Source organism: Notothenia coriiceps, unplaced genomic scaffold, assembly GCF_000735185.1.
Source record: "Notothenia coriiceps isolate Sejong01 unplaced genomic scaffold, NC01 NC01_scaffold00022209, whole genome shotgun sequence".
Classification (NCBI taxonomy): domain Eukaryota; kingdom Metazoa; phylum Chordata; class Actinopteri; order Perciformes; family Nototheniidae; genus Notothenia; species Notothenia coriiceps.
In genome coordinates, this window is record NW_011354910.1 from 67866 (window position 1) to 90436 (window position 22571).

Here is a 22571-nt window from a genome sequence, read left to right on the forward strand (position 1 = left end):
CCTTTGTGAATTGTTCCCACTTGCGCCGTCCTTTAATTTCTTCATACAGCGGGAATCCAAATGAATTAATCCTGAGTCCAATAACCATCAAAGTCACTCCAATAGTGCTCCTTAATTATGCTTTCATCCTCCTTTAATGAAATACTTCACATTCATCCAGTTTGTGACAGTAGTTGTAGCATTTTTGAGACTTTTAAACTCTAATTATCGCTGTTGCGGGGGGCAACTTCCAACAGGAGTCATTTGGGGGGGCTCTTGGGAAAAAAGGTTTGTAACCCCTGGTTTACAGGATGAATTTTATTCTTACTGGTTATTAGCACTTCCCAATCTTTAGTTTATGGTTTAAAGAGGACTGTTAGAGCCAGTATTTTGTTTTTGATAAGAAAGGCCACCTAATGTTCACGTCTGTAGTCAACAGACTATAAAAGACTACAATTCCCACGGCGCCTCCTCTAAAGTGTTTAGAGGAGGCGCCGTGGGAATTGTAGTCTTTTATAGTCTGTTGACTACAGACGTGAACATTAGGTGGCCTTTCTTATCAAAAACAAAATACTGGCNTTCTTATTGGAGAAATGTACTGGACTCTCTCTCTTTCTCTCTCTCCATCCATCAGAGAAGTTAAAGGGGACCTATCATGCAAAATGCACTTTTGTACGTCTTTTATACATGAATATGTGTCCCCGGTGTGTAAGGGAACTCACCAAGTGTCAGAAAACACAACCCTCTCTCTTTTCCTCCATACCCAAATCTCTAAAAAACGGGGCTGCAATGGAGCTGATACAGATTTGAACTTCCCTGACGTCAGAAAAGGGGTGCTCCGCCTATATGGGCAACTCTCCACCTATCAGGGGAATGGGGGGTTGGGCCACGAACGTGTCCGTTCACACGAGACCGCTCGAAAGCGCTGGAGACGCTGTAGTACATATGCCAGGCCTGTAAGTGGCGCTGTAGTCACAGAATCAGCCCTTGCAAAAACAGGGCTGGAATAGAGCAAATAGAGCGAAATGAGGCATGTGTTTTGACCCTGTGTGTGTGTGTATGTTTCAGGTGCGAGGGATGCCGGTAGCAGCTTCCAGGGCCAGTGGGTGTACATCAGCGATACCACCGTTCAGACGGTACCAGAGTCAAGGGTACTCAACTCTCAGGCATACCTGCTCTTCTACGAGGAACTCATGTAATGTAACTCCCTAAAAAATATTTTTCCCTAGATCTCCTTTTGTTTTTGGTACACGCCTGTAAAACTCCTCATACTGTTTCTGTGAGAAGCTGGACGAAAGAAAAAGGGACTTTACACTTACTCGTCTTGGTTGAGGAATGACTGTCTCAATTGAAATCACATCTCTTAATATCTTACATATATAAAAGATAAACACTATGTTAAAGTGATTATTTTCTTATTTTCATTCATGTTTCTTACCCTTTAAAGAAAGGTCAGAGAAAAAGAGTATGACTGAGCCTGAGCTGTTCTAAGTTTATCGTCTTTTTCTGTCACAATCTCGTGCCGGAGATACTCACTGCAAAAAGGAGGTTTTTTTACATGTCACAAACAGGAAATAAGCAGAATGATCGAATGCCAAACTGCATCAGCTCTGAGTGATGGATGGTAAGTGTGTGTGATGAGTGAATGAGTGAGTAAGAGACAGGAGAATGTAGGTTTAAGGTGCTATGTGTATCATTTCATTAACCATTACTATGGTAAATGAGAATTAGCATTATAACTGGTGTAATTGCCAAACAACCATCAAGAAGAAGATGGGCATGTTTCAAAGAATCATCATACAGAAACAAATATATTTTATTGCATTGCTCAGATTCATCCCGAATTTATTTTAACATAACTTAGATATTCTCTGAGATTCATGTAGTGAAATTACAAAAACGAAAATACCTGAATATTCTCTGAGTGGTAAAAGTAGGGCTGGGCGGTATGACAAAAATTCACAGTTTTCTTCCAAATTATAACAGTTTTAAGCACTGTACACTTATGATTGACCTTCAAACTTAGGTTCAGATTAACGGGGACTTGTTTCACTGCCGCACCGCTCGAGCGCCCTTCGCCACTTTTTCAATGGTATATGAAAATATCATATGGTCTAAAGTTCGCAGTATTCAGTATGTAACCTTATATGACCCAGCACTAGGTAAAAGCTCACAAATGTACTAGAAAATAACCTGAATATTTCTTTAGATTAAAATGTAAAACTTATGACTAAATCCTATTATTTGATTAAGTCATCTTCTGCAGGCACAATACACGGCAAGCTGCGTCTGTGGTGTGATAAGGTTGGTCCAACCTAGAAATTTAAGTGATGTCAATTCTTGACAAAAAAACACAATTTTTCATACGTATTTGTATTTTTTTTTTGCGGTGTGGATTTCTGAATTTAAACCCAGACAATCTCCTTTTTTTATCATACATTTGTGATTTTATTCTGGTAATTCTATAAAAAAAATGTTACCATGGCCCTACTCCGTCATTGTACAGAATTATTCAGATGTGTTCTTGATTTTTTCTGGCAGAAATGTAAGAAATGCCAAGAGAAAACATTTGTTCAGACATTTTTTTCTTTATATTAGAGACTGAAGAAGACTGACATTTGTGACAGAGTTAATGTGAAATAAATGCGAACATATAAGAAACTTAAACCTAATAACACAGCACCGAAACGGCTACTTATCATATTAGCTGATAATGATAACAAGATTATACAAGTTCACATCAACATAGTGGTTTAAAATGTTACACATAGCACCTTTTTAAGAACAGCACAAGTTATTTTACAGCCTCATTTTAAAGGATTGTTATTTTTTTTACATCAGAATGTAAAAATGTAAGACTATCAGTAGATTACATTTGCCAAAGACAAGTTTTGCGACGGAGTTGGAGCAGAAGAACCGAACACACGAGGACTTCATACGCTTTCTTTAACGTCAGTTAATCCAAGTCCGCCGGTGTGGTTTTGAGTGTTGCACAAAAAGAAAACATACTCAATGTTTGTCAGACCAACCGAGCAACTTGTGTGCCTTCATTGTACGGTACTTCTACTGTGTAGGCGCACTCACAAACCTATTAGGATCAACAAAGAAGCAGTGACTATCCTTAATACTTTAACAAAAATAACCATTAAAAAAAACACAATCTTAAGACTTATCTATAAAAAAAAACATCGTTGCTGTAATGTGCATGGGTAAATGTTCTAAATGAATGTATTCTTGAAATGTCTGTCCAATGAGCTGCTTATCTTTTTCTATGGAATTATAGGAAATGGAAAGGGTTGTTCATCAGTTTGCCATTGTTTTATTTTGAAAAACTAGAACTCAGTGCCTGTGCTTCAGGTTAAAGAAACTCATGCATGGTGAGAAGACGAACATATGCATAGTGAAACGCAAAGAGGGATATTTATGTACAGTATAACTGTAAGCAAAAACAATAAGGAGTTATATGTAGTTGTTCATACAATACAGAATCATGGTGCTTTAGGCGTGCACAGGGTTTTTCCTCGAGGCAAAGTTTTGTTTCCATTCAATTTCAATTATGAGACATTTGGAATGAGTATAACGACATACTGTATCAAAATAAATCTAATTTATGAACTGGATATTCTCATGTTTTTATCTGTTGAGATGGGGGGACGGTTTTGCTGTTTCTGTTTTGGACTTGATGTCATTTATCTGTTACTCGAAGCGAGATGTTGTCCACCACCACCGCTGTGGACTGTCGCCCTGGATCCAGCGGTGCCATATTCAACCCATCCTCGCTGGTGATCGGGCATGACGGGTGCAAAGCAGCACTGCTTCAGAACATGTCGCAAGCTGGTGAAGAGGAGGTGGGTGTGGAATCAGGAAAAAGGGCAACGTCCAAAAACATCGCCCTCCACGTCCTGTTGTTCCCACACGCTGTGACATCTGAGGCGCTACGTTAAAACAGGTTGTCAAGCCGCCACCAACAAAAAGAGCAAATCTTTTCTGAAATGCATTTGTCTATTTTTAGGGAGGAAGGGAGGGTGAGATGGCTTTTGGCTCGGGGACATGCTGCTGATGTGATTTAATCTCACTTAATGAAAGGCACCCTCCCCCTGTGTACAAAGCAATGCTGGATTGCTCATTACTGCACCTATCTACCAGCAGCAGGGTTACATTGTGCTGATCTCACCATGCACACCATCGTCACTGTCAGTCTCACCTCGGTTGACACAATGTCACACACACACACACACACACACACACACACTCACCGTGCATCAACACATTTTCCTCATGCAAACAGCCTCACCAGCCTGAGGCTCTGCTCCGCAGTGCACACACATCAGCGCCATATTAACACCAACACGGCACAAGACAGAGCACTGACCAACAGCTGCACATAGCCCTCTCCTACAATGGAAAATGTGTTAAATAATTTCAGGTTTTTAGGAAAGTGGTGGCAACCATTCAGAGCTGCTGAGCAACCGGACATCAAGCACTTCAGCTAACAGGGTTTAATTTGTGGCTGTATTTTGCTGCAATACTTTAGAATTTACCCAACACATGCTAAGTAAGTGCTGCCCTCTACTGATTAAGACATATGTTTGGCTTTTTTAGAATTGCAGCAAATGGGTAGATTAACCAGAATTTGACCCTTGGTTAGCTGCAGAGAAATTCCTTTTTGATGCTTAATAAATTAAGTTTACCTGAGTATTATTCACCATATGAATTAAAGAGAATATACAAATAAATAAGGGTGTCAAGGTGGTCTCTGTTTTTTAAACGGTTTTTGGAGGCCCTGTGCTAAAATCCAATGGTGGAGGAAGTATGTAAATGATTTCCTGAAGTTAGAGTATAAATACTATAAAAACACAACACTGCTAGAACTGCATTCAAAGCCTTAGGTGAAAGTATGTATTATCAATCAGCAAATGTACATGTTTTAATTGTGCAGTATAATGTTCCCTCGGTGTATCCTAGTAAATGTGATGTTTTTGGATTATTATTACTACTGGATTAGTCAGTGTATACTGCATTTTACTGTCCAAGGTTGTGCTAATTATAACTCCTTTATGTAAAGTTTTATAGTTACGTCTGCAGCAATGCATCACACTCTACACACAATCATCATGTGTGTAACTTTGTTTCTGTTCTGTTAAAATCATTTTTCTCTGAAAATTCAATTCTTTATGAGTTTCTCAGAAAAACAGGCCAACTTTTCATCTTAATAATTCCTCCTTCAGTTAAAAACATTAAAATCAAAATAGAGATTTTTGGTTTTCACTAGACCGCAATGGGATGGAAAACTAATCTGTAAAGTGACTAAAGCTGTACAAGTACATCTACCTCTGAGATTAAGTGGAGTTGAAGTATAAAGATGCATTAACTTGAAATACTGTGACTCAAATGTGTTTGTGTAATTAAGTTGAATACATTAGTTACATTCCATCACTGGTTGAAATATAGGCTACTGTAGTTTTGTGATTAAATTACCAGTAAAACTTGTAAAAAGTACATGGAGTATCAGTACTTTACAATACTGATTTTGTACTTAAAAGTAAGCTCGGTAGCATAGACTTTAACCAAGTTAAATGAAAATGACAAACGGACCAAACCAAAATACGATCTGTCATTTCCTAAATCCTTTAAGGAAACATTATAGAACTAACGGTATGTTACTAAGAACCATTGGGAAAAGATTATACCTAATAATAAATATTATTATTGAGCTGCAAGGTTAAGGACCCCTGTGATTATACTTGCCAGTTTTTCTCTCGCCAAGATCTTCCCTGAATTTTCAGCATTATGTCTGTAAATATTTAAGGCCAACTGGGTCATGCAGAGACATGCTGAGGATCTGTTGCTTTACATCATTGTTAAAGGTGTGAACTTATTAAATGTTAAAATGGAAATAAATAAAATACAGTTGTTAGTGTACGTTGAATTTAAGTCTTTGTCCAAAGAAAATCTGGTTCATTTAAATTGCATACATTCACTATTTTGTGCGCGTGTCTGTGGTCTGTGACCTTAGTAACTGCCGTCATCACCTAATCAGCATCTGAATGTCTCGCGGCCTCTAGATGCCTTTAAGGGCTGCTCGTACATTCTAATTATTACTGAAAAAACACCACGAATCACAACCACAAATCTAATTTAACTCGTTGGTCGTCAAGAACAAAATTGCCCCATAAAATAAACCAAGACTGGCTAAAAATGGGTGAAGGCAATACATCCATTAGATGCGCTGTGTTATTGGGGGCGATATATGTAAATAGGTTTTATATTGTCATATTCCTGACTGCCTATGAAGGCAGCAGCGGAGCCTCGCGTTCCACACTTCCTTCCTCCGAGCTGAGCAGTTCACTGGTGCAGCCATTTTGACTCTGAACCGTAGCGCTGGAGAGAAACTGTCTGGAAAAGGTGGGGATAATGTTACTCTAAGCAAAGCGCTCATATATGTTTACTTCGTACTTTCCCTCCAGTGTGTTATCTATTTATATTTTAAAGCACATTTGTTCACACGGTATAATAATGGTGCTAGTATTATTTAGCTTTCGTGATTAGCTTAGCTCACGTAAGCTTGCATTTAGCTCTACAGGCAGCTTCAGAGGTTGGGATTTCACTGGCCCAAGTTTATTTCAGTATCATGCGTCAGTGTTGACACGGAGTTATCCCATGCTGCATAGCGAGGGTTTCCAACTCTAAACAGCACAAATGACTTGCAGCTAACCCATGTTGCTAAATACAGCTAGCTGCTTAGCTACATGTAACGTTAGCTTTCATCTTATAGCTAACACTCGCTCTTTCTGGCCAGTAAACGCAGTGTAATGTTACTGCGCCCAAACTGCAGCAGCTCTAGTCATGTCAGCAGAAGTGATGGTGCAAATTCAAATGTAACTAGCTGGCCTGTGCATTTCAGGTGTAAATCCAGAAGAGAGTGATGTGGGACCAGGGAGGACAACCCTGGCCGCAGTGGCCCCTGAGCCAGCAGCAGTGGATGCAGTCTTTCCAGCACACGCAAGATCCAGGTGAGTGAGCGATGCAAATGCACCATGAGAATATTTTTCTGCAGAAGATCTGAGCCTCTGCAGGGATTCCTTGCACAATAGACCAGTAATACCTTCTGTCTGTGTGCAGGTCAAGTGGACTGGGCTGCCCTGGCACAAGCATGGATAGCACAGAAGGAGACGACAGGACCAGAGCAGCCCAACATTCAGCCCAATGGCCAGGACATCCCAGGCCTTGAACCAGTTGGACCGGGCAACCATGGGGCCTTCCCTGGCGACCCAGCATTTGGCAGAATGTGGCAGCCAGGTAGAATTGTAACCCCATGGATGGTATCAAGTAGGGATGATATGGAAAGATATAGGACTTTTTTGTTGATTGTGATCAAAACACTTTGTTGTATTCACATTATTGGGGTTGTTGTGGTCGAGCCAGCCTTGTTTAACTAAGAAAAAATACAACATTTATCATGCAAGAAAGAACAGATTCAAAATGTTGCATTAATGCTGGGGAACCTTGTGGTGTATGATTGGTTTATGTAAGAATACTTTTTTGTTCCCCGAAAATGTGTGTTGCAATTGAGTCAACACAATGGATCTTCCACAATGGAAGATACATTCATATCAGTTTGTGTCAGTGCCGTTTTAAGCTTGTTTTTTTATGATACTCTGACTAATATTGAATTCAATCCAGGATAATCGTGATGAAACTTTAACATTGTCCAATGCCTCATAGCAAGTTTCTATTTTTACATATCTTCTGTGCTGGTCAGGTACAGCTTACTGTTATTTATAAGGCAAAAGAGAATAGGGTGATTAGTGACTATTCGTGATCCCTCATGTATATGACTTTAGATAAACAGCTGGATACCAAGTCCCTCTTGTTCAGACGTTGAGGAAAATCTCCAGAGTTGTGTTTTTATTGTTACACATATATGTCCGTGCTGCTTTGGCTTTTGTTTATTACTTCTGTTGTCATTACCAGAATGGGCAATGCATGGCCAGCCCCCTCCTCCTCCGCCCCCTGAACAGGCCTGGATCCCCCCTGGCTCAGGGCCGATGGATGTGGTGAACCCCAGCGAGGACAGCAACAGCCAGGACAGCGTGGAATTCAACTCTGAGGCCCACCACGGGGTTTACCCCCAGAACAGCCATGGGTATGGGGCACAGCCCGACAGCTACGCCATGGCCCCCATGGCCATGAACCAGTTTGATTATCAGGTATGCAGATGCTACAGTAGGAACTGTTGAAGCGTTTGGGTTTTAGTGTGACAACCAAGTAACACAAGAAGGAGCAAATCCATAGAAACAGAGCCGGGTCCCAGCATCTAGGTGTATCAGTCATTGCTTTCTTGATGCGGTGCAGAGGAAAGTGTTGGCTTGTTGAGGATCCAGCATGGTTTGGTATTGTTTATAAGCTGCTTTTTATTTTACATTTTGAACTAAACAGAAATGTTAGCCCAGTCAGTAGTGATGGATGAATGTCAGCTAACCTTATCTGGGGAATAAAAAAAAACACTCAGTAGATAAGAGAGGACCTATTGTACTTTGAACTTCCTTTTTAATTTTCTGTTTGTGCGGTCTCTCCACAGCATGGCGCCGCCTCATCCTTCGCCCCCGCACCCACCAACTTCCACTCCCCATACTGGCAGGGTCCTCCTCAGAACAGACGAGATGTCAGACCCCCCGGCTTCAGGGAGCGCCCGAGATCCCCCATCCAGCTTCCTGTCAAACAGGAGGTCGCAGCAACATTAGGTGAGTGTGTTTTCCCTTTAAGAATATCCAGCCATCACATTAAGATGATCAGCTAGAAGAATGCCTGAGGTGCAGTTTGTGTGTAAACCTCACGTCTTCTTTGTTTTTTTGTAACAAAAAAGAATGCTCTTAATTTAATTACAAGTAGTTCATTGTACTCACACTTAGTTACGCATACCAGAATAGACATGAAGTACTTTTTTAACATTTTATTATGCACGGCTAAAAATGAACTATAGTTTAGACATGTTGTCTTAATGGCCATCCCATACCTCTTTGCACTAATGAATGTGAACTACATAACTGACAGGAGTAGTAATCCCACATTCTAAAAATGTTTAATTACAAGTGAAAACTACTTGATTAAATGTTTTTAGAACAAATGGCTGTAACTGTAGTGTTAATTTATCACAAATCACAGTTCAGATCAGGAAACTGTCGGTGTTGCAAAGATGTGTTGGTTTCTGAATCTTAACATTGCAGTATGTGGAGGACTCATTTTGACCTTCATGTCACCTTCAGATGCGGTAAAGAGGCGCACACTACCTGCCTGGATCCGAGAAGGCCTTGAGAAGATGGACAGGGAGAAGCAGAAGAAGATCGAGCGAGAACAGATGGAGAAGGAGCGCGCTAAAATGACAAAAGACGACGCCAAAGAGCGCGAGGTCGAGGAAGGAGGCGACGGGCCACGAGTGCCCCGCAAGAGCAAATTTGTAAGAAACACGTTTCTGCCATTGACATCAAAATTATTTCCTTTTGAAAATCACTTAACACTTTGTTTTTCTGGCAAAAGTATCATTTGCATCACAACTTATGCACGTTGTTAAACATAATCCCTTGCTCCTGTGTCCATCAGGACAGCGACGATGAGGGGAATTATAACAATGACGATGAAGAAAAGCCCTCCATCAAAAAAGAATTTTCTGGTCGAAGCCCGTCACCTGCTGCAGAGGACAGCGAACCTGAAATGACGGAGGAGGAAAAGGAGTTCCAGCTGGTCAGTTTGATCTTATTCTGCATCTCAACAGTTGTAGTTGCCTATTCTTCAAAGAGATTGATATACAAATAATGGATTTTTTCTTTTTCTTAGATGTTTATCACAAAAACCCTTCTGACAGAGATCCTTCTCGAGGTCACCAACGAGGAGATCCAGCATGTGGCCAGAGAGACGCACCGCAAAGCCACTCGAGGTCTGCTCTTGTTTTTTCCACTTTTACTTAATCTATACTTGTCACCAAGACATTTGTTGTTCAAATCTGAAGAGAATCCAATATGTGCATAATAATCTCTTTTAAAATGGACTCAGTAAGGCCCTGTAAAGTAGGGCGATTGAGCGGCAAACTTTGGAGTATTTCTGAATTTCAACCATTCTCTGCTAATACATCAGAAGCAGAGCACAGAGCTTTCCACAAACAGTATTTCTGGTTCACGGTATTAAAGGTCCTGCTGAAAGACTCTATGATACGAGTGAATAATGTCTGAGCATTGAATCTGACCAGCATCCACGTTTTAGATACAAGAAACTTCCTCCACTGAAGTGACTGCATTAGTACAGATTGGTTCTTCCCGCTTGTGCGACTGTTTGACTTGGATTGTGTGACAGAATTTTGTTTGTTAACCCTCTCTCTTTTCTCCATTTTTTTTTTTATTTTTTTATTTTGTTTTTGTCATTTCTGTTCTCTCTTTTTCACCAATGGCAGCTCTTGTGAATAGTTATCTGTGACCCCCCCTCTTCTCTAGCGACTCTCTTGAGAAAATGGCTCTGTGTTTTAACATGTTGTTCCTGTTGTTGATGTGAATCAAAGCTCCTGCAAAACAGCTGGCACAGTCAAGTGCATTGGCTTCTCTGACTGGTCTCAGTGAGTATCCCTTTTTCTGTCACCGGGGGGCGGGATGGAGAATATATATTAATTAAATGGCTAGGTTTTAGAAGGAAAACAGGAGAAACTTAGACCATAACACCCAAAATACACTTATAAAGATTGATCGAAGTGAAAACGTTGTGATGAGAAGCATGCTCTTCATCACATCACAAAGTATTCTTATGCAGCTTTTCTTTAAGGGATATATGTTTACATTTGTTTTTAAGGGGTTAATCAGTGTGTAATATACTGTTCTTAAGGATTAAGTGCCTTCCATTGGGGACCTTGGGTTGGGATTAAGGGCTTTATAGTGAAACCTACTTTTGAGAATAAATCTTCGTCCATACCAACACTCAACCACCCGGGGGCTCTGTTGTGGCAGGTGGGCTCGGTGACTACGGTTCAGACGAGAGCGAGGATGAGGACGAGCGCAGCGTTCGAGGGTCCGAATCCTCCGACACGGATGACGAAGAGCTGCGCCACCGCATCCGAGAGAAGCAGGACGCCTTCCGCCGCAAGGAGCGGGAGGTGCAGCAGCTGCAGGACAAACAGGCGCAGGACGCTCTGCTTGCACGGGGTAAGACATGTTTGTGTCTTTGCAGGTTTGCAAAGGCATTTCAGGAAGGAGGGAACTTTGGGATGTTTGCAGACCATTTACATGCAAAAAAACCTATATGTCAGACTACAGGAAAGAAAACCTTTCTTGGTAGTTTTTCCTTGTACGCTGCGAGGGTCTAAGGACAAAGAGTCATATACTGTGCGCACTGCAAAGCCCCCGTTGACACATGTGCTATATAAATATAATTGAATTCATTCATTTTCACTAAATAGAAGACAAAGGAACTACCGTAATTTTCGGACTATAAGCCGCGCCTTTTTTCCCATTTTTCGACCCTGCGGCTTATGTAACGGTGCGGCTAATCTATGGATTTTTACAGCTAACGGGGATTTTTACAGCTAACGGCCAACACCTTTAACTCTATGGGCTCTATGGCCGGTCCGCGCCCCCCACCTTTAAGCGGCGGGCTCCAGCAGGAAAAGCTGGAGGCCGGAAAAGAGTGAGACAGGTAGCGCGTAAAAGTGGAACCGAGAGTGGTACGAGAGACAGAACGAGAGCAAGACAGACAGACATTACGAGAGCGAGACAGTTTGTCCCCGTACCACTGGTTGAAAACCACTGCTGTAGATCACTGCCGGTACGTGCGCTGGGAGCGCACCGTTTAAGTTTGAAAGTTGAAAAGTTTGTGTGTCTGAAACGCTATGTGATACAGTACAGTTTACACAGCACAGTACATGTTCTATAGCTACTATTGCACTAAATGGTAACACTTGAATACGTTATGCAAATATGCAACTTGTTTGTTGAAATGTTAATAAATGGGAGCTTCCTCAAACAGCCATCTCTTTCCCGACAATCCCCTCTGTGCACGAACCCTTACATATGGTAATTAAACATTAAAACACCTGCGGCTTATAGTCCAGTGCAGCTTATATATGTACACATCATTCAATTTAGCTGCTGCGGCTTATATTCAGGTGCGCCTTATAGTCCGAAAATTACGGTTATCAATTATTTGAAGTTGCAAAAATGTATTCTTACCAAAAAATGAGTTTGACCAGATCATAAAAGTTAGTGCTCTATCAATCTCATCTTGAAGAAAGCAATCATAATTATTGTAAAACTGTGTAGTTTATTTCTAGTTTTCTTTTTTTACATGACATGATGTTTCTTTGTTTATTTTTAACCTGAGTTTTTGTTTGTTTTCACAGAAGAGATGGTGAAGGAGAGATTGAGCAGAGAAAAGGGGGAATATGATGAGGGCCAGCCAGAGAATACACACAAACAGGAAATGAAAGAGACAAAGGCGGAGCCCTTGGTAGAAAGGCGTAGGTCCCGTAGTGAGAAGGAGGGTAGCGAGAGCAAGCCCCCGGGCAGAGGGAAGGAGCGGTCAGGGCGAGGCGGCAGCAGTTCACCGGCCAACGGTCACAGCAGCAGCTCCCGGTCCACCTCCAGCCACAGCAGCCGCCACTCTTCCTCCTCCTCGTCTTATTCTTCCTCGGCATCCTCTCGTAGTTCATCACGATCCTCCTCCCCGAGCAGGAAGAGGAGGCGCAGCCGCTCAGCCTCCCACAAGGCTCGCAGGCGTAGCCGCAGCCGCAGCTCCCACCGGCATCGCAGCGAGAAGGCCAGGGAGAGGAGGAGGAGCAGCGCAGAGAGATCAGGCCGCCACAAGAAAGATCGCAGCGAGTCCAGGGAGCGCAAGAGCCGCAGGAGTAGATCCAGGTCCAGAGAGCGGGACAGGGCAAGAGCCAGGGCCAGAGACAGCCGCAGCAGAGAGAGGGAGAAGGAGAAGGAGAGGAAAAGGAGTCGGGATGGCAGAGACAGCAGTCATAGCCGTAGCAGCAAACACAAGCAGAAGGCCTCCAGCAAAGACAGGGAGAGAAAGAGGGAAAGGAGTCATAGCCACGAGAAGGACAAGAAAAAAAAGGAGAAGGAGTCAGACAAAAAGAAAGAAAAGCCTAAGGCCAAGGAGAAGGAGAAGGAGAAAGGAAGCTCTGCAGTTACAGAGGAGAATGGCAAATCTAAGAAAAGGAAGGAGAGCGACTCGTGCACGGACTCTCAGAGTGAAAAGCACTCCCGGCAGGAGAGCAAATCCAGCAAGAAGGGCTCCGTTAAAGCTAGCAAGAAACGCTCAGACTCCGACTCAAGTAGGTCCCTCACCCCTGAAGTTAGCAAGGAAAAGAAATCTAAAAAATCTAAACGTAGTCGCTCAAGGTCGACGGAAAAGTCTCACAAGTCTGGTAAGAAGGCAAGCCGCAAACACAAGTCTAAGTCGCGATCAAGGTAGTATTCTTTTTATTCCCTTTCTTTCTTACTGTATGTTTTTCATTGTATGTCTCATTGTGAATTCTACAGTCATTTTTAATTAGTATTTTTGCAATAACTTTAAAAAGGAAAATTGTTGACTGATGTTATGAAAATGTACTGTCAATTGCAGTCAAATCTGCTTAACATTGTAAAGTCTGCAATAAAGTTTTTAATGCTTCATCTATGTGTTATCTATCATCACATTTGTTATTTCTGAAAAGTCACATGATGTCTCAACATCCTAAAGCCAGTTTCATCTTTTTGTAGCAACTTGTTAAGATATGAAACCATTCGTTGCCTTGCACTGTGCACTGCAGGGTATATTTGCTTCTCTAAAGTCTGCAGAACATTAGTTTTTATGGAGGGTACAGAATATCTGGTGGGTGGGGGTATCTGTGCATGTTTATATGTTGTAGTCTGCGTGGGTACGTGTGATTGGTGCAGTATTAATGTTGTGTCCACGCTCTCTTTCAGGTCAACTTCCCCCTCCCGTCGTAGCAGACGCTGAGGAGCACGGTTAACCCTCCTGATCTGTGCACTTTACCATTTTAAATTCCATGAGTTGAACAGGCTTGTCTCATTATAGAGGCAATTGTGTAGGTGAACCCCCCCCTCTCATACACACGTCTTTCATCTTTGTAAATATGTTGTTATTTTTAAAAAGTGTGACTGAAGAACAACTTCAAACTTTTTTGAATGGTAGGAGTTTTCACTTGTATCATTATGCAAAGCTTAATAAGACTCTGTGGACACTAAAAAGCTAAAGTTGTATAATTTTAAAAACCGTAACAGGATTAACTTTTTTTTTCCTCAAAACATTATTGTAATATGTCCAATAAAACTGTTTGTTCCTTGTCTCGCCTTGCTGTCTTTTCTTTGTGCTACTTATAACACCCTCCCACACATCCCCCATCCTTTGAAAACACATGAATTGCTCAGTAACTGTCTCCACATACAGGCCAGGGCAGGTCCACTATATGCTGGCAAGTGGTTTATTTTATTTGTTCAAATTAAAGCATCTGCTTATATTAATGGTAAAGATACACAATGTAAAAGCCACTTCCATTTCCTAAATATTTCTATATTCTTTCAAACTAAAATGGAGACTACCAGAAATCATCCACTTGTAACTACTATCCCATGTTGAAGTGTTAAATTTGTAATGTAACACATAAGTCAGTCACCTAGTGACTTCCTTTGAGTTCAATATGGTTATTACTCGAGTTGGCGCAGTACATGGTTCTGAACCACTCTTGTGGATGTCACATATCACCAAACACACGTCAGTACCGTTGAACGGGTCTCTTCTCAAATTGTGCTGCGTTGCAGGTGCTGCCATAAAGCACCAAGTCCGAGGAGGACTGCCTCAAACTGAGAGTATGTCAGTATGTTAGGCTAAGCTAACATAAAGCTAGAGAAGCAGCAATGATAAAATGACGGTGGCTTTTATGAAATTCGTTGGTTATGAAAGAACCCTTACATTAAAATAGTCACCAATAATGAATTACTGAAATAAATTACAAACACAAGTGATAGTCTATTTGTTTCCAGTCGGTAATATTTCGTTGACTGACCAGTAGGAACTAAAGTGTGTGTTGTTTCTGCCCGGGGAGAAAATACATGCGCACAGTCGGTCAACTCAAGTGCAGTCAACAAATGTTCAGAAGCTAGCTGTGAACGTGTGTTATGACAGCATGTACGTGAATAAGTTCAGTCGCCTCATGTTCGGGCTGTACAGCCGGAACACCGCCGCTGTGTGTGGGGTGGTCCAGGCCCAGAGAGCGGGAGGACGGAGCGGGTTCAGCTGGACGGCGGTGTGTAGACAGCGGACACTGTGGCTGAGGAGGAGCGCCTCTCTGGAGAGCCAGCACCACACCGTGCCCTGTCACATCAGGTAGGCTGCAACACCAACATCACATTAATCACAGTACAAGAGCCACTTGGTTATTGTTAGCTGACCTTAACATGTCACAGTTGCAGCCTAGGGTTATGTGTTAAACTGTAGCCTTCCAAGGGTAAATTGGTTAAAGCTCCCAAAGGAAATAAAGGTCAAAAAGTGCAATTATTTTATTTACTCAAAGAGTTGCTATAACTCAACTAAATGTGTTTAAAGGCTTGGGTATGTACTGGGGAACAAGAACAATGGTGTTAAACAACAGTTGCTTTTATTAACCATTAACTGGGGGATTTACATTTCCAATTAATCGTTTCTTATGTTACATGCCAGAACATTCTACAGAATCCCCATTTATTTAGCTTGGACCACAAGCTGATCTCAGAGGGTTTGTGTTATCCAACCAACAGACCAAAGCATAAGTAATATTCAGTCGTATAGTCATAGTGAGACTGCTTACATCTGAGAAGCTTAAACCAGCAATTTCCACATTATTATTCAAGTTGACTAATCGACTTGTAATTTCACAAATAATTCCAATATGCATGATAAGCCACACATTTTAGAAAGGATGTTTTAGTCCAAGATTTGGAAGTGCAACCTCAGCTCCATTGTAATAAGACCATAAAAAACGTTGTTTCCAAAATATTCAGAGGATAAAAAACTTTAAAGGCTAAATTAAAACCACATTGTTTGAATCCATTCAACATAATAGCATGTGTTTACTATGGTTTGGGGCAAATACATGCTATTTTTTTGCTGCTGTATTATTAATTATGTTGCTATCATTGACCCCCTAAGCATTTAGTTTACAGCTCTCATTTAAATGGTTCATAGTTTGAAAATGAATTACGGTTTTGTCGTTTAAGTTGAAAAATTATATTGATATTTAGTATTTTTAAAGCCTTGTGGGACTGGGACATTTGTGTTGTCCAATACAAAAAAACAAGTTTGACTTTTTCTTAAAAATTAGAAACTTATATCAAAAAAGTATAAATAAATACCATTGTTGGTAATCATTGACAGTTCCCAAAACAACATAGAATTTAGCATACAAAAGATAATAACTATCTGTTTGTAAATTGACATTTGTAGGGGCTAAAATTCGGAAGAAAATATATTTGTATTCATTTTGATCCGAACTAAAGTTGGTAAAAATATTGAACTGAGTGCTACTGAAACAAAATAATATATATTGATTTTTTATGTCCAAATCCAAGGTCCCAACGCCTCATTTTCAGTATTGTGTCCCCTGTATTAACGCTCATGTTTAGTTATTTGCAGTCTTAATGTAATCTCCTCTATCTCCCCCTGCACAGCGCCCGCTCGGCCTCCCACAGCACGGTGGACCCCGACGAGGTGAGGAGGTTCCAGTCACTGGCCAGCAAGTGGTGGGATGAGCGGGGGGAGTTTGCTGCTCTTCACGCCATGAATGACCTGAGGGTGCCTTTTATACGGTGAGTGTTTCAACATGATATGCATGCCAATAGTCATATTTTCAAGATGTCTCACCTAAGTCACTGTCAACACAGGATTGAGAGACGTCAAGCAACTGTGACAAAACATAACCTGGGGCAGATTCAGCCTTGTGGTATTTGAGAGCAAAAACACATACATTGAAGTAACATGAATTGGAAATGACAGGATTCCTGCACACATCAGCACATTTTCAGCAAATAGCGTTTCAGCTCCCCCAACTCTACATCAGGGTTGTTTTGGTGCTGCTGCATCTGTTTTGATTGATAAGATCTGCTGTAGGGGCCCCCACAAGATTATCAGTATTTACCCATCCCCCCTTTTCTGTGGTCCTGTTGGTGGAGGAGATGATGGTGATGTGTGTGTGTGTGGTGACAGTGTGACAGATCCAGTGCCACTGTGTGTCTGAGTGAGGCTGCTTTGCCTGATACGAGTCCGCCCTCAGGGTGTGTCTAAATGAGACCGCTGCTACTGTTGCTGCTGCACCTTTTACACTCTGACTCTCTTACTGTGGTACTATAGATACAAACAAATGCTAATTTTCTTGAATATTATTAGTGAACTTGAACATAGATAATAGAGTCTGGAGTCCATACAGTAATACCACATTAATAAAAGACACAATTGCAATAAACCTCCCTGTTATTTTGTTTTTTTTCAGAATCCACCAGTGTTTTTATTCACCACTATATCACCTAACCCTAACACCTCAACCCTAATATGACATGGCTTAGTTGAATACTTGATTCTGATTGGTTAATTCGGACATTTCAGAGTTTTATATGACTGTAGTACAGTCCGCTGTCAAGGACTATAATGACCGTTGCTAAGGATGATCAAGAGAGAGAAAGGAAAAGAGGTTTAATGACGGATCGCTGGACGTCAGATAAATCAACAGAAGCAGACAGACAGGAAGTAAACATTAACGGGAACACGGTATGAGCTCTGTAGTTTTTAAGGACTTGTTGGGACTTGGACAGCCACAGAAAACATCATTCAGAGCTGCCTTCATTTTAAATTCACTTGGAATTCCAGCTGTTGGTACGCCATGGAACAGGGTTTTATTTTCTTAGTGGAAGCAATACAATTATTTATAAGTCAATACAATCATTTCAATTAATATGTCAATTCAATTTAATTAATGTCAAGACGTTAGTTTATTTAGTATGTGGCTGTGTAATAAGTGGGATAATGTGCAGGCAGTCATATTATTATCCCTTACATAGTCACCACTTAGTCATCTTAATTCTGTCAACAAATGATATATTGAATTGTGGCAATGCTTTTATATAATATACCTATAAATATTCTAAAAAGCTTTTTTTAAATCTCTAGAATTATAGTTTGTATGCAAGTAATAGCTCATCATGTGGAGCTGCTTTGCCATTGCCCTCACTCTGGGGTTAATTAGCTTCTGCCTCCATCTTGCTTTGCTGTCGGGGGTTACAGGAGGAGCTGCTTTAGGTGGGGGTTACAGGAGGAGCTGCTTTAGGTGGGGGTTACAGGAGGAGCTGCTTTAGGTGAGAAGCTGCTTTAGGTGGGGGTTACAGGAGGATCTGCTTTAGGTGAGAAGCTGCTTTAGGTGGGGGTTACAGGAGGATCTGCTTTAGGTGAGAAGCTGCTTTAGGTGGGGGTTACAGGAGGAGCTGCTTTAGGTGGGGGTTACAGGAGGATCTGCTTTAGGTGAGAAGCTGCTTTAGGTGGGGGTTACAGGAGGATCTGCTTTAGGTGAGAAGCTGCTTTAGGTGGGGGTTACAGGAGGAGCTGCTTTAGGTGAGAAGCTGCTTTAGGTGGATGTCAGCCAACAGATAATCCTCCTTCCTTCACTGTTTGTGTAGCGTGGTACAGAGTGAAGTAGCCCTCCACTACACATTTAATTTGAAAGTCTTTTATTTTGTTCTGCAAAGAGCAAAAATATGTATCTTATCATCACAGTTCGCCACACACACACACACACACACACACACACACACACACCGTGACTTCACTCAAGTGTGTGTTTACGTTCTCTGCACGTATTCACTATACTAATACAGAAACATAATGAACATTTGCATCAACATCCAAACAATAATCATGTCTATTGCATTGCTATTCCAGACCAATTTCATCTTGTACATTCAATATCAATTTGTTGCTCCGATACACAGTCAACCAATCATGTCTACCGAACATTGTCACATAAACCAAATCAATTATGCATCTGTTTTAACTTATTTATCTATTTATCTATTAACTATACACGAGCAGTCCGGGCTCTTTAGACCGGCTCATTGTTCTACTCTCCCGCCTCGCGCTCGCTCAAGCTAACTAGGCCACCAGTGCTAACTACTGGCTAGCCATTTTCAGTACGTTACGTTTGCTGAACAAGTAACGTTCATAAACACTACTACATAAAATCCAACCGGGATCATAAACTCACACATAACATATTCACCCATCAATTACACAATTCCAACTCTCTGTTCTTACCTGCAAAAAGCAAAAATATGTATCTTATTATCACAGTTCGCCACATACACACACCGTGACTTCACTCAAGTGTGTGTTTACGTTCTCTGAATGTATTCACGCGAGACTTCTCTTTGTCCCCGAACACAGTGTAGCGAACTCGCACTATGCTGGTCGGAGTTAGACACTACATACTGCTAGATAACACTACATTTTTCAAACAATAAACCAACCATTCCTTATCAGAAAACACACAGACAATTCTCAACACACTCTGAAAATGAGCTGTACTAAATGCAAATCATGTTAACCATGTAATTACTAATACTGTAGGTATATCAACCCACTGATGGCTCTGTATACCACATTTGCACGACTGCTCCTGCACCCCAGCAGAGCTTTAATGAGCACAATGCATACCCACATCTCAGCCTGTTCTGCATGTCTGCTGCCCGGGGCCGCAGCAGTCAGACAGTGTGAGGGAGCAGGGAGGGAAGGGAGGGAGGAAGGGACACAAGCGAGGGAGAAAAGGAGGGGGAATCTGTAGCCACAGGATAGTTTTTGATGTTAGCTGGCAGACACTGACATTCAGAGGGTTGTGACAGTGGATGGTGTAATCCAAAATGTATCATTCTCATATACCTACTTATGGCTACAAATGTTCAAGGGAGAGACACATCAGGCAAAAACTATATTAGTATGCCCTGCTGAATGTTTAACAATAGCTAGTCCCAGGCTGCTCCAACAAGGTCAAGGGGGAAATCTAATAAGTTGACTTGTTGAAAAAAATACTGATAATTAAAAGAAGATTGTGCATTGTGTGATACAAGGGTTGCCAAAAATAGACGTTTTAAATCTAACATGGCAACAAATAGAAACTGTTAGTAGTAATAGTTAAACCATTTTTAACCTTGCTTCATCCAATGCTGAGATGTATTGTTTGGATATAATACATGTGCTTAATATGTATGCAATTGGCATGCATTAAATAAGATAATGCCTAACTTACATTTTAAATATAACCTTCATAGCACTTTTGATACTAAAAATAACTATATTCATGTGAGTAATCAACTGGGGAAGTGATATCTATCAGTTCATATTTGTACCTTATTCATCGTTGGTGTCTCCCCTCAGTACGCGTTCATGTTCCCTCGGTTTTTACATTACAAACTCTAACATCTGATCGTAACGTGGCGGGTGCATGAAAAGTAACACGAGTAAGGCGGTTGTAGTTTTATTTGAAATTCAACCCACCTTCCATTTATCTTTTTCAGTGATAATCTGCTGAATGAGCACAGACTGGGGCATCCTGGGAAACCATTGGCAGGCCTCAGGATTCTGGATGTGGGCTGTGGAGGGGGCCTGCTCACCGAGGTAAGGGTGTCACTCTTTTGTGAGAAAGACGCAGAGCGAGTGCAAATTAGGACATGTGGACAAACTATTTTAGCTTTCTCTGTCTATTCCCAATAGTTTCAATTGCTGCCTTCACGTCACCTTAAATTCTTGAAAGATATTCTGCTTTTGTTGCTTTATACTTCCAGTCCTTTCACATACCAGTGTGAAGAAACCTCTAAACGTCAGCCTGATCCTCCTCCTCTGGTGATGTGGCTGGTCTCAGTGTGGTGGAGCGGACAGGCGGTCATTTATTGTTGTTTATCTGTTTGTTAGAGCTGCTAGCTGCGGCAGCTTCTGTCTCTATTATAACGGAGGACATACCAGCTGTGTGGTGTGATTTGAGATGACAAAATCAGGTCCTGTTCTTCTGTGGCTCTGTCACACAGGCTGTCATGTTCAGACGCAGAAACACGCACTGAGAAGCCCTGAAAGTGTCTGTGAGGATGGCAGCTGTGTCTCCAGGAGTCTTGTCACTGCAGCTCTTCCCATCAGAAGGGATCAGCTGAGGGAGGATGGAGATTGGCCCCTGGGCCTGCAGTTCAGCTCACAGGCCACCAGACGGCGCTGTAGTTCATATTACACCACTGTAGTTGTTTAATTACCTGCTCTTAAGTGATGTTCTCTAGTGTTCTCTAGATGCTCTCTAGACTTCAACAGCGATTGTATTTTCTGCGTAGACTCCGGGCTTATGGAGTCGAGCAGAAGTTCATGTTACTGTTTTATCATGCAGTGTTGGAGAGCATCATCAGGTATGGTATCACTGTAACCTGGTACGGTAACTTGACGGTGCAGTCAAAGTCACAGATCGCTCGTCTGGTACAGACTGCTATGAAAAGTATTGGGGGTTAAAAAACACCCATCTCTCCAAAACATATATGAGCAGTCCATTATTAGACAGAACAACAAATTGTGTCTGATCCCACCCACATACTCCACCCAGAATACCATCTCCTACCTTATGGTAGAAGATTCAGGGTTCCCAAGACAGGCTGAACCGCTATAAGCACTCATTCCTACCTATGTCCATTAAGCTTCTTAACGTTCACATGAAATGAAATGTACTTTTTAAATGTTAACCATGAGGGTTGTGCAATAGGTCGCCATTGTCAGTATGTGTGTCTGTGTATTGTGTTTGTTCAAACGGTGTATGAGTGATGATATTTGTATGTATTTTAATGTTTACTATGTTTGTATATGTACATGTATGCGGAACTGCAGGACGGAGTCCAGAACAAATTTCCTTACGGGGACAATAAAGTATTTCGTATCGTATCGATGTTGAAGAAGCGGGCGTGTGGCTTTGTCCCTGCGCTGTGACACATATGTGCTTTGCACATGTAACATTTATATTTCAAAGGCTCATTCTTACAGTTTTATACTATATTTTATATGTTGCAGAATCTACCATGATGTTAATCATAATATTGTCTCTCCCTGTAACAAAGTATTTTGTGAAGCCAAAAAAAAAACATCATAAATTAACTGAACACTACTGGTTAACTAAGAAATCAGATTGCCGATGGCAATCCTCAAACCACTGACCTACAGTGGACCCTGTCTGACTCTCTCCTCCCTCCCCAACCAGCCTCTGGGCCGGCTGGGAGCTGACGTGCTGGGTATCGACCCGGTAGGGGACAGCATTGGTACGGCCCAGGTGCACACGGCCTTCGACCCGGACCTCCGTCAGCGGGTCAGCTACCGCGCCTGCACCCTGGAGGACCTCTCAGAGGAGGAGGAGGAGGAGGAGCATGGGGGGGGGCACTACGACGCTGTGGTGGCCTCCGAGGTGGTGGAACATCTGGCCGACCTGGAAACATTCGCCTTCTGCTGCGGACACGTGCTGAAGGTGTGTGTGTGTGTGTGTGTGTGTGTGTGTGTGTGTGTGTGTGTGTGTGTGT

At 41.8% G+C, this 22571-nt stretch overlaps 2 protein-coding genes across 3 annotated transcripts in view; both read left to right on the plus strand.

Moving 5' to 3' along the window:
• Window positions 1-6282: 6282 nt before the first annotated feature.
• On the plus strand, window positions 6283-14309 carry pnisr (PNN-interacting serine/arginine-rich protein). Of its 2 annotated transcripts, XM_010780841.1 has the most exons (12): window positions 6283-6384; window positions 6884-6992; window positions 7102-7278; window positions 7954-8189; window positions 8561-8723; window positions 9246-9436; window positions 9580-9720; window positions 9814-9913; window positions 10529-10582; window positions 10968-11162; window positions 12356-13430; window positions 13929-14309. In XM_010780841.1, exons 2-12 carry the CDS (start codon window positions 6905-6907, stop codon window positions 13960-13962), a joined length of 2454 nt encoding a protein of 817 aa, XP_010779143.1. In that variant the 5' UTR covers window positions 6283-6384; window positions 6884-6904; the 3' UTR covers window positions 13963-14309. The 2 variants fall into 2 exon arrangements, with proteins under 2 accessions (XP_010779143.1, XP_010779144.1); XM_010780842.1 differs by lacking the exon at window positions 13929-14309 and having other exon boundaries at window positions 12356-13434.
• Window positions 14310-15056: 747 nt separating this feature from the next.
• The window catches only part of coq3 (coenzyme Q3 methyltransferase), a 7659-nt gene continuing 144 nt past the window's right edge, over window positions 15057-22571 (plus strand). The window contains exons 1-4 of the mRNA XM_010780847.1: window positions 15057-15348; window positions 16668-16805; window positions 20553-20652; window positions 22259-22519. Of these exons, the coding sequence (XP_010779149.1) occupies window positions 15149-15348; window positions 16668-16805; window positions 20553-20652; window positions 22259-22519 (699 nt within the window). The 5' untranslated portion in view covers window positions 15057-15148. The remainder of the gene's footprint in view (window positions 15349-16667; window positions 16806-20552; window positions 20653-22258; window positions 22520-22571) is intronic.